This window comes from Melospiza georgiana, chromosome 13 (genome assembly GCF_028018845.1).
Source record: "Melospiza georgiana isolate bMelGeo1 chromosome 13, bMelGeo1.pri, whole genome shotgun sequence".
Lineage (NCBI taxonomy): Eukaryota > Metazoa > Chordata > Aves > Passeriformes > Passerellidae > Melospiza > Melospiza georgiana.
This window is the reverse complement of record NC_080442.1, coordinates 17,065,289-17,077,763: the sequence shown is the minus strand read 5'-3', so window position 1 is coordinate 17,077,763 and position 12,475 is coordinate 17,065,289. Positions and strand designations below refer to the sequence as shown.

Sequence of the window (12,475 nt, the reverse complement as noted above, 5' to 3'; positions counted from 1 at the left end):
CATTGTTTTTCAGTGAAGGTTCTGTCTGCAAATTTGGATTTGTCTGGGATTTGTTTGTTTTTTAACCAGTGTGATTTTTAAACAGTGTGTTCTGGCTAGTGTTTGTTTTAAGAAAATTTAATGGGTATGGAAGTTGAGGTTCATATAACTGCAGAAAAAGCAGGGCCTGCCCTTCTTGAAATAGAGACAGATCCATTTGTCGTTTTATGTTGCAGTTGTAAACATTGGAAGAGAAATACCATTTCTAATGATGGAATAGGAAAGGGGTTCTCAAATTCAGTGATGGCAACACAGCCCTGTCCCCCTCCAGCTGGCCAAAACCAGCCACTGGTGCCTTTTATAGTGAGCACCAGCTGGAGCAGAGGTGGTACATAACTGTCACAGCATTTCTCAGCATCAGCATTAAATGTTTGTGGGGGTGATAGGGTATTGATATCTGCAGCATGGCCAGAAATATTTTGTTCTTGGTCTGCTTTGTGTTCTGTAAATATACAGCTGGAGAATGTGGGGAATGGCATGGCTGGTGTGTTCAGAATAGAGCAGTGCAAGGAGGAGGATGTACCTCTGAATAGTAAAAACCCTGTGTGGCATCATGAGGAGGTGGAAAATGGGAAGTGTGGAGGTGCTTTCACCCCTTTGACCTCTGTAACCAAAGATATCTGCAGTTATTGGCTCAGGGAGACCTGTAACTGGAAGAAAAGGTAATTGCAGTCTTGTTACTATAGTATTATTGAGAAATAAAGCTTAGAATTCAATAAATTTTCCATTTGTAGGTGTTTGTGGGTGTCCTATAAATCCAGTCATTTGTGGGTAAACGAGGTTGTGGAAAGTTTCATGGTCTGTCTGAAGTCTGCACGTTCTGCATGAAGAACCTGTAAATACTGATATTACTGAATTGCAGACTTTGTTTGTTTTGGGAACCTGGGTTTTTCTCCTGTAACTAGCCCTCTGTAGAATTAATAAAATCCTTAGTGGAATTTTAACATTAAAAGAGAGTTTCTAAAACCTGTAGAAAAGGGTCTGTCAAATTATCACGTGTTGTAGCAAAACATCATTGCTGTACTTCAGCGTAAATATTTTTTAAGTATGTAAATAATATGAAACTTTAAAAAATTAAATGGTAATACTAAATTTTGCTCTATTTAGTTCTTCAAAAATCTTTTTATGATTTTACTCAGTGGTTTAGATGGATGAAAACATAATCCACATTTAAATCCTTTCCTCAAAGTGTAGTGAACTTTAGCTCCTTTGATAAATTTAGATAATTTTTCTTCTTGCTAAGCTGGAGGAGTGTTTAATAGCTCTTAAAAGTTTGTCTTGTGTGGCAAGTGATGGAAAACAATTCCACCAGTGGAATTGCTGTAGAGCTGGGGAGAGGTACAGCTCATGTTTTCTCTTTGAACGTCTGACTCACCAGAGCTGCCTGTTAATCCTGACAGCTTTATTGCAAAGCAAAGAGAGCGCCTGAATAAATTCAGGGGGGAAAAGCTGCAGCACCACTGCCTACCCACAGCACAGACAGTGACCCTGGCATGACAGGGAGGGAGGGCCAGGTGTTCTTGGGTTGCCTTCTAGGAGGATTTGGGAGCTGTCACTCTCTCTCAGCTACAGTGTTCTAAGGGAACATTTATTTTCCTAGGGGAAAACATTCTCAGTTCAGTTACACGAAGTTGTCCGTGTTCACCACTTGCTTTCCTGGTAATGTTTTATTTGAGCTTTAAACTTTCTAAGTGTAGTCCAGATCTTGCCTTGCTTCTGTATGTGAAGCATTTAGACCCCCTGATAAATTCTTCTGAACTTGGCTTTCAGCAAAACCTCTTAGGAAGACTTGTGGGTTTCTTGCTTTTTGTGGGTTTTTTTATAGCTCTGGTGCTCCAATGAATCAGTGAAGCCTAGAATGTCAGGGGTTGGAAGGGACCTTAAGCTCATCTAATCCCAAACCCACTGCCATGGGCAGGGACAGTTTCCACTAGACCAGTTTACTCAAGGCTTTATCCATCCTGGCCTTGTAGTGAATCCACCTCCATGAGTGTTAGACCCTAATCCTAACCACCACCAACATATTTTGAATTTTAAAAAATATCTGTAGCTTTTTCCTCTGATTTTTCCCTCTGATTTTTGGATAAATATTTGTTTATATGGAGCATATACAGGAGCTGTGAATTAAAAAATGCTTTGTGCCCCTCAGGTGCCTGGCATGAGTTAAAAATGCATCGTGAGACACCTCTGCAATGACAAAATCTCAGATTTCCTGCTGGAATTTTTGAACTGCAAAGTGTTTCTGTCCAAAAGATGGGATATGATGGCATGAGTCTAGGGTGGATAGGGGATTCATATGTCACCCAGCCCTCATTTATATGTAATCCAGTTTTTCCCTTATTTTGCTGCATTTAGATACCTGATAGAGTCTCTTTCTCTGCCAGCCACTGAAGGTCTGTAGTGGGCCAGCATCACTGAACACACCATACTTTCAGGGGCATTCTGGATAAAATTTGAGGGTTTTGCCTCCTTTGGGTTTTGAGGGGCCGGTGATTCTGTCAGGCTTGGATTTGCCTGGTGCCCATGGTGTGTCTGTGCTGTGGGTGACCCAGGAGCTGCTCAGTGCAGTCACTGGGGTGAGTGTGAGGAATCCCAGAGGGGCTGTGCTGCAGACAGAGCATCGATCCCAGCACGGTGCCAGCCCGGCGTGTCACTGCCCAGACGTGGCCTCTAATACCAGCTTCAAGATGAGCTGCCAAAACCACAGTGCTCAAGGCCTCTCCCTCTGAGTTGGGCCAATGCTCGAACGAAACAGCCCCCAGCTTGTTCCTCCGGGACACAGGCCTGCCTTGTTAGGAAATCGGTGAAGTTTGGGAACCCACAATACCTCACATAGCTCTGTGTACAGTAATGGAGGGTGGAAATAGGGCCATAGGCATGAGCAACCAGACGAGTTATAAATATAGAATACTCTCTCAATTCCAGTTTCGTTAGTCATGGGAGGACAGTGAGAGTTTTATAAACTTATAAGGAATATACAAACAGTTCTGAATTTAAAATAACTCTGTATAATTTTTTTAGTGTGTGAAAAGAATATTCTTTTTTGAGAGCATCCTTGTAAGTATCTGCTATACACAGAGCGTAAGGATCTGCGTATTTATATGTTCATGTGAATGTGACTTGAGATGACAAAAAAAGGTACCGGAGAAGAAAAGCGTAGCTCAAACGTGCCAAACTCGAGCAAAAACAGAGTGGGAAGCAGCGTGCTTCCCACTTTGTGCCAATATCAAAAACATGAATCCCCTCTTTTTCTTTAATAAGTGCTGTGTGATGCCGTCTCCAGCTTCAGAGCAGCCCAGCACTGTCTGTGAGCTGGCTTTGCTGCAGCCTGGAGCCCCTGTCAGATCCAGGGATCCAGCTCACCTTGGCTGTCCTTCCTACACATAAATAAATAAATAAACCTCCGGTACTCCCTAATCTGATCACAAATCCTTACTGCAGGGAAGGATTTAGCAAGTCCCAAGCAATGTCATGGTTATTTTTCCCCAGTCATGCTAGCAGGAATTCCTCAAAAGCGTGTGGAAGTGTCTCGGCAGAGGCAGCTCGGGCGCGGCAGTGCGAGCTGTGAGCGCGGCTGTGCGCGCCGCTTGTCCCGTGAGTGCATCCTGTGTGCCTGCACTTTCTGGGGGATGTCACAGGCAAACAGTTTATTTGTCAAGCTGTTGGGAGAACCAAAATAGTTCAGTCTCACAACGGAGGAGGTTTTTAAAGATAGTGAGGCAGGATGACACTGTCATCCCTCGCTTGGGTTAGCAGGAAGCACTGAGCACTCCCAGCTGCTGCTGTTCCATCCGTGCTCCTTGCTGACCCAAGGCACTTTTTCCTTTTTTCCCTTTTTGTCGTGTCCAGTGCCACAATGGACTGGGAGCATCCTTGCACTTCCCAAAGCAGGTTCTGCAGCCCAGCTCTGACTTTTCTGTGCACACACAGAGCTGTCAGGAACCCGTCAGCAAACAGGCAACTGTTGCAGCAGTTCTGTTTGCAGATCAAACCATGGAGGGTGGACTTGAAAGTTTAGATCCAGATAGTTCAGGGTGATTTAGAGATTATTAAAGCAATTTGCATCAAGTCTGAAAAGATAACATTTTCCCATTTTCCTCTAAAACGCTTTATCCATGGTTGTGGTGTGAGAGGGAAGTAGTTCTAATCCAGCATTAAAGTCAGCTGTATCCTTCCCACTGTCAGTGTTGCCTGAAAATTTGTTAAAATACATTAAGAAATGGATTCATGCACAATCTTCCTATCTGCTTTTAGGTCTTAGAAATTCTGGAGCTTTCTGTATTCCCTCTGCATTTATAATAGAGGAAGTTTTAGAATGAAAAATATATTCCATGGTTATTAAAGCCAAGGAAAGAGCTCACCCTTTAGTTGTTGTGGATCTCTAGAGCACAATCTTCAGCTACTGTCAGATTTGCTTACACTCTTGTATGTCTGGAAATCCTGAAGGAAATACTTTATTTGATCGTTTTAGCATAATTGCCTTAATATTGTTTGGAGCTTTGTTGGCTGTTGTTAGCAGGGTGCCTTTCACTTGCAATGTACAAATATCATAAGGGATGTCATACTCGCAGATTTAGTAGTTTTTTATTTAAAACAAATGCACCAGGTGTCTCTGATAACTTTGCAAACCATCAGCATTGTTGCAGCTTGTTTTGCCCTTCCAGTATCATCCTGCTCTTTTCTCAGGCTCCTGAACATCTGGATCTTAATCCTGGTTTTAGTGGCTTATCTCACTGACAGGTGAACAGCTTGAAAAATCTTGCTCTGTAGTAAAGCAGTTTGAATGTTTTTGGTTTTTCTGACTTTTTCCTTGAATTTGCATCTTTCTAATGTTTAGAACTTGACAGGTATTGTTATTTGGAATTGTCGTCTGAGTTGGAGATGAACAAAAACTTTCTAGGTTTACCCCACTGTGTGTGTTATGAACCGTTTTCCTGAAGAAGCTTTTTTTTCCCTTCAATTTTAGTGTAATTAGCCTTTGGCTGGAGCAGTGTTGATTCAGCCTCCAAGACGAACATTCTGTTTCGTTGCTGGTGCCAGAATGGTTAAGCTCTTGATGGGTGTAAGGCATGAAAGCAAAAGGGCATTCCTGAAATGGAGCAGGAGCTGAATCCCTCCAAACCAGTGACTCTTGTTTGCCCTGGATTAAACTGCTGTGATCCTTCGGCATTAAGAGAACTACATAATTTAGGCCAGTGTGATAATGTTATCAGCCTGTCTTCCTCCTTCAGAATAAATCTGGAATGTGAATAGTAGTCCTCCTCCAGCTGGGCTTTTGCCAGGAGATGGCTGACCAGCCCTCCTTGCTTGCAGTATATTAATTAAATCCTGTAAAGCTTATTGCCTTACACTTGCAGCATTTGGAAGACAGGCAGATTAAATCTAGCTTTAAGCAAGAACAAGTAAAACCCCAATATATCACTCGTAATCTGCAGCAAAAAGAAAAATAATTTGCCTCAGAGCTGTTCCTCATCAGCACTTTGCTTTCCTTATCTGTTACTGCAGAGTTCAGGAACTTGAGTTGTCCCTTTAGGAATGTGGACAAATCTGTGACAGTGAGTGGTGGGGGATGGCAGTGGATGGGGAGCAGCTTTCACCACCATGGGTGGACCCTCGTGTTCCTGCCTTCATCCCCACTCTGGTCAACGTTACTGTTGTGATTTGCGTCTTCCAGTGGGAAATTTCCTTGTGCGTAGGGGAAATGTTTCTGGAACAGTGCAGTACTGATGGTAAAACAGTCCCAGCCACTTTGTTTACCCAGTGTTGAAGATAGAGTACAACTGGCCCCAGGTCCCCAGAGATGGTTGTGTATCTGCCTCCGTGGGGTTTGTTTATGTGCTGAATTCATACTGGCATGGAAGGGACTAAATGGACTTGTTTTTTTCCTCATTCTCCTGAGTGCCAGCTGCAATGATGCCAGTCTGGGCTGTGCTGGGCAACATAAACTGTTTTGAAAGAGAATGCAATTTGTGCTGCCTGCGTTTGTCAATAACTCGTGTTTGTTTGCACCTTCCTTACGCATTTGGGAGCAGACACACGCTACCTGTGCTGTCCATGGGTTCCTGTTGACTGTGGGATAAGGTGGTTGTTTTCTTCACTCAGGTTTCCATTTGCTCTCATTTTGGTGTGTTGGGAGTTCCTGTAAGGCTGCTGGAGCATTTAGCAGGGTTGATTGCTTCATTTGCAGAAAGCTGAAGGGATGTGGGAGCTTTGTGGTGCCAAAGAGTGTCCCCAAGTCCTCAGCTCTGAGCAAAACGGATCTGGCACACATGTTGTTTTGTATCACAGCTGGGAAGCCTGGAAGCTGTTTTGGTATAACTTCTAGGGTAAGGAATGAGTGAGAGGTGGCCAAAAGAGAGATGTGTGGGGTCATCAAACTCTAGTGTATCCAACTGGAATATGCTCTTTGAATGATGAATGTTTCCTTTCTGCTTTATAAACCTCATTGCATCTGGTGGAATCTTAAGAGTTTCCAGGTGCTGGGTGATTCTGGACCTTCCTCTCCTAACCTGTCTCCCACTCCTTTCGTCCACTTCCTTTGCTCCAGAATCATCTACATGTTCCATCTACTGCTTCCATCCGAGCAGTTGGCTCCAACTGCTGCACAACTGGCTGTGTATTGTTTTTCACCTGTGAAATCCTGAGGAGAGGAATGCAAGAGCAGATTCCTTGATCAATCTTTCATATTATTAAAAAATTGTGCCTGATATCAGGCTGGGCAAATCCACTGAGGTTATTTTGAGGTTCTGGATGCTTCATCGCACCCACTCCTTCATGCAGGGGTAAAGGCATATACAGCATCTGTGACAAACAAAAATACCAAGAACCAAGAGACCAAAAAGCCTTGTGTGGAGGCTGACCAGGTGTAATGGGAAGAAAATAATTCCCTGAACAACTTCAGAATAATTTCAGGATCCTTGGAAAGGTCCCAGGGATAAAAATGGGTTGGTAGTGACTAGGATTTAAACATGGAAACACATGACTGATCTCTAGTCAGATATAGCTTGTGGACCATACACTTCATGCCCTCTTGGTGTAAGTTTGTGTATAGCCAAAAATTTTTCTGGTGGACATGACTCTACATACTGGAGGTTTAAAAGGAGGAGATGATCTCTTTCAGGTCCTAGATCAGTGCTGGGTTGAACTGAGCTTTTGAGATCTGGCAGTTAATGTCAAAAACCGCCAGACTTTGTGCCTTAACTGTTAGAAAGTGGTTCAGCATGGCAGCATTTTTTGCCTGCAGGATTTTCACTGAATATGAGATAATGAGTTTTAGAGATTGGGGAACAGAAAAGAGAAAAACTACACCATTGTTGATAAGCTGCTAATGGTTGTTTCTGTGGTAATACAAAGATTTACACAGCTGCTCTGAGTGGCCTCTTCAGTGCCTTGGAGATGACTTTTACCCATATTTCTGTGATCAGAACATGCTACTGCATGTGTTTAATATGTGTATTTCCTTTTATTCTGTACTTTTTGATTCCAGCCCTGACCATGAATCACTGGAACTGGATTTTCTGAGTAATGTCTCTCCAGTCTCTCTATTCTCACAGAATATTGGGCAAAAGAAATCAGGTCTTGTATAGGCTGTTGGAGCATTTGAAGTCAGCTGTTTGAAAGGCCGTACCAAAGTTTAGTCCATTAAAATGCAATATTTTTAAAATCCTGTCATGTAGAAGGATTAACATTCCAAAAGTGACTGTATTTTTCTGTCTTTGTGGATAAATTTAGACAGCTGATTTTTTTCAGTAGTTGGCTAGGAGAAAACACTCCCTTCCTCCTCTGGTTTCTGCTGAAAACGAGGTGCCTTTTCCCCCCTATTTTTTTTTTTCTGAGACATTATTTTATCTGAAGGATGCTCTAAAAAAACCAAAAAGAGTATACCAAAAAAAAAGAAAAAAACAAACCCAAAGAAAGATCAAATATCTTTTTACAAGGAGAGAAAGAATCTTTAAAAAATATTTATCCCACACTTGGCAACCTTTTGCTCGCCCGCATGTGACTGGCGCGGTGCCATCCTTGGCCGAGGCCGGCGCCTCTGCTTGCCAGGAGTCTTCCTCCTCTGGCTGCATTTTCACTCCCTGTGACTGATTGTTTATTCACCTGATTTTTCTGCTCCAGCATCGCTGAAGTCATGGCGTCGTGGAGATGATAAGAACACTTTGTCTGCCCGAACCCAGCGATAGCCGTGATGTCAACGCGGCGCGTTCGCGGCGAGCCCTGGCGCGGCTCGCGCTCCGCATAGCGGGCAGGGATTAGATGTCAGACAAACTTACTGCCACCTCCTCAGCCTCAGCCTCAGCCTGGCCAAGAGGGAACTCTTGTAAATGCAGGCGGATGATTTGTTGCTTGGTTTTTAAATTTATTTTTTTCTCCCCGCCAGAGCTGTGTTTGAGGATTTCCAAACGTTGCTTTGTGTTTGCAGTTCTGGTTTAGCGTCTTGGGGGTTTTAATTGAGGATAATGAGTCTCTGAGTCAGATTCTCTTGGGGCTCCTTGTGTTTCTAAGATGTTTCTTGCATTTAGTTTTAAGGTGTCCCCTTGATGTATGGCAGGTCTGAATCTGGTTTGCTCAGTAAACAGGCATCTTGGGATGAGAAATTTTGCCTTTTTTTCTTTTTTATCAGTGATCATAGTATCTTAATAGTATTTGGAAAATATTTGTTGGCAAGGAAAACTCATTTGAAGAAATCAGAAGGTGGAATATGGATGGACAGTGACAGTTCTGTTGGTTTTGCTCTGGGAAATTGGATTTGTGGCTATTGATAGTCTTGTACTGTCTTCCTCTGAAGATCTGACGCCTCTTTCACTCCCTAAACGTAAATGGATGCTGGTCTAGTCAGGCCTCCATAATCTCTTTATTAAAGTACTTAAGGGTCTGCCCTTCTCCACATCTTGCTTTGACTTCCTCCTCCCATGGCTGCCCTCCAAGGTCTCTGAAATTTTCCATTATTTTGGTATCTCCATGTGATGACAATTAAGCATTTTTTGCCCTTGGGCTTGTCAGCAAGGATTTGTTCAGGGGATTGTTTTTTTTTTGTATTCGTCATCAGCCTTCATGTTCTGAGACACTGTTGTACCTGGCTGATAAGTTCTGTCCCCAAATGTCAGCCCGCTGTTTGCTCCTGTTTGTGTCTCTAATGTTCCTGCAGAATAAAGTCAACAAGTTGCTGAGTGTATTGCAGGGCACTTTTTTGGCCAGAGTATTTGGAAGCTGCGTTTTACGCGTTTTGGTGCAAATCTGGGAGCCCAAGGAGCACAGTTTGGGAGGATGGGGGGAGGATAGATGGATCTGGACTGTGAGGTCAGCCAGTGTTGTTTAGTAAGGTTTTTAGAACAGGGATATCTGAGGGAGCTGCGTGTAAGGCAGATAAGGCTTTTTTGTTGTTGATAATGTGTCCTACACACACACACAGAAGTTCTTGTTCTGCCTCTTCAAAGAAACAGGATACCCGTATTGTCTCCAGGCTGAAAACTCTGCCAACGCTAGCAAGAACAAGCGGAAAATAGGACTGAGGAAAAAGAGAGGCTGCTGAGCTTTTAAAAAATTATCTTCATAAAGTTTTCAAGAGTTCACTTAAAATGATCAAAATATTACTATAGTTTGAAAACCTGTTTCACTGATTGCCTTTTTCATGTGAACTTGTGTATCCTTCTGTGTTCCAATTTATATTTCTATAGACTAGAGTCAGCAGATTTAGCAGGAGATGCAGGGAATCCTGTTTTTATAGCAGACTGCTCATGAATGGCAGAGGCATTAAGGGAATACAGGAGTCTTTCCCAGGAATGAAATAAACTTAATCTATGTTTATCCCAATACTTAGTACAGCAGTGTTTGTTTTCCAGCAAATTGTTCAGATGAAAACAAAGAAATCATGTATTTAATCAATACATCCAGTAATGAACTTTGTGGAGGCATGGGGTGGGGTATGTGTGTTTTTTTAGTAGGGCTTTGAACTGGAAATGTAGCTACCACATGAAATCTGAGTTCTGGCACCCACTCAGCACAGCAGTCCATCTGCTAGCAAGACACACTGATTTATTTTTTTTATTTAATCCCTTAGTTGTGCCAGATGCAAGTCCTGAGTACCTTAAGGTGAAAGGCAATTTTTGATGCCTTACAAAGGTGGCATCTGGGCAGATTTCTTTTGCACTGGTGCAGATTACAGTCAAAAAGAGAATACACACCTGCACACGTGTTTTATTTTGGTATATGGGTTTGGTGTATATGGTTTGTTTCCTTTTCAAGAGAAAAAAATCATCCAGCATCTTCAGACAGTGAATTACTTAGCAGTGATTGCCTCTACATTCCTGCTCTGTGTAGTTTTACAGGCTCTGCAGAATTTTTCTTAATTTGGTTTTCATGTGATAGCTGTGGTACCTGAGCAGGTACCAACAGTGCTCATGGTCTCACCTTGTTCTCACAGTCTCCCCCCTCCATCTATTTCAAAATAGGGTGATTAAAATTAATCAGAGTCAATACAGAATCATTCTGACAAGAAATGCAATATTCTTCAATGGCATTTTGACAAGTCCTTTTCAAGTTGGGCACTACTTAAAGCTGTCAGAAAATGGCTCTTTATTATCAAAAGTCAGTGTAAGATGTCAACATCCTGGATGCAGAGCTCTGAGCAATGGGGGTTTTCATGGGTTTTGGTTTGTTTTTGTGGGGGAATTGTTGTTATTACTGTTATTATTATTGCTTAATAGCAATCTTGAGCATTTTGTCCTGTGTCAGGATGGTGGAGTTCTGCTGAATGGGACTGTAAAAACTGGAGAGCCTGGACTTTATGGGAAGAGGAGGGCATTAAAATTTTAGGGTGTTTAGTCCTGCATTAAAACAACACCGTAGCTGCAAACTGAGAGATAAATCACAATGAAGAACTTGTGTGGAGTTTCATCAGCTGGTTCAGTGGTCATTTTGGGATTCTCTGCTTGAGAATCATTCCTGATTCTCTGCTTTCTGCTGAAATCATTCAGTTTAAATGTCTGTGTTGCTTCACTTGGTTCTCTCTGTAGTGGCACCACTGAAATCCAGTTTTGTTAGTGATACAGTGTTTTAGCTAAGTTAGAAAGTGGCAAACAGCTATTTAATGCAAACCAGATTTGCAATCTGTGTGTTTCCAGAGCCTCTGGCACACGGCTCGTGTGGCTAAAAGGCCATAGAGTGCTGTAATCAAAATGCTGTTGTTACATAAATATAATGCTGCCACTTCTTTTGATCTAGCAGTGGTGAGCTCGGCTGCTGAGGATTCTGCTCTTTGTTCGTGTCTTGCAAGCTGAAATGCTTTCACATAAAACAAATGTCTCCATAAATTTGCACCCCTTTTTTTTCCCCCCTCCCTTTCATATTTTGTTCTGTGAACCCAGAATTTGAGGATAAGGCAGAATTCTGTTATGCTCTTCAGGGGAAAATAGTAGCTCCATAATTCCTTGGTATTTGATGTGGATGATGATTTGATACTTTATTAAACCGCATTTTGCACACATAAGCAACATTGGGATGCTGCACTGGGGTCAGCCCAACCATGTGTGCTGCACAGAGCAGTGCTTCCTTCTACAAGTGTAATTAAGTTGTTTTGAAGGAAGCTTGTTTTCTTGCCAATAAAAGACCAATTTGAAGTACAGATAGGAAAGGCAAGAAATGCTTAGAAAGACAATAAGTCAGCATGCCAAAAAAAAAAAATTGTCCATAATACTAGGGCTATGGAAAAGGTTCCAGTACTGCTTGTTTCCATTATCCTTATGTTGATCTTGCTTTCAGCAGTTTTCTTTATTACTTACTTGGTTCATGTCATAAATTTGATCTGAGAAAAAGATATTTTCAGGCAACTAAAGCCGAGAAAACCAGAATTTTTTTACAGTAGTGGATTTGATTTCTTTTCAGAGATGCTCCAGAGTGCAGGGAATGAATCTCCATAGAGTTGCACAGAGCAGAGTTCCTTCTCTAGTGCCACCCACCCCGACAGGTGATGCTCACGCTGCCTTGCTTTGTGTCCTGCAGTGTGCCCCAGCTCGTGCGGGAAGCGAGCCTGCACGGACCAAAACGAGTGTTGCCACCCCGAGTGCCTGGGGAGCTGCACGGCGCCCGACAACAACACGGCGTGCGTGGCCTGCCGCAACTACTACTACGAGGGCGTGTGCCTGCCCACCTGCCCCCCCAACACCTACAAGTTCGAGGGCTGGCGCTGCGTCACCAGGGAGTTCTGCTCCAAGGTCCCCGCCACGGACGCCAGCGAGTACGAGAGGTTTGTGATTCACAACGACGAGTGCATGGCCGAGTGTCCCTCGGGCTTCATCCGCAACGGGAGCCAAAGGTAACGCAGCTTCTGCCTGCTCGTCCTCTCTGGGTTTGCCACTCCCTCTTCAGGGCAGATTACTTGGGGTAGGGGCGAGGAATTTCAGTGGGGGGTTACGCAGCTCCCTGGTAAAAGCTG

General features: G+C 43.1%; 1 protein-coding gene across 3 annotated transcripts in view; it reads left to right on the top strand.

Moving 5' to 3' along the window:
- IGF1R (insulin like growth factor 1 receptor) overlaps positions 1 to 12,475 on the top strand; it is a 169,259-nt gene that overhangs the window by 114,369 nt on the left and 42,415 nt on the right. For all 3 annotated transcript variants that reach the window (XM_058033172.1, XM_058033171.1, XM_058033173.1), the window contains exon 3: positions 12,043 to 12,355. In XM_058033172.1, coding sequence (XP_057889155.1) covers positions 12,043 to 12,355 — 313 coding nt within the window. The remainder of the gene's footprint in view (positions 1 to 12,042; positions 12,356 to 12,475) is intronic.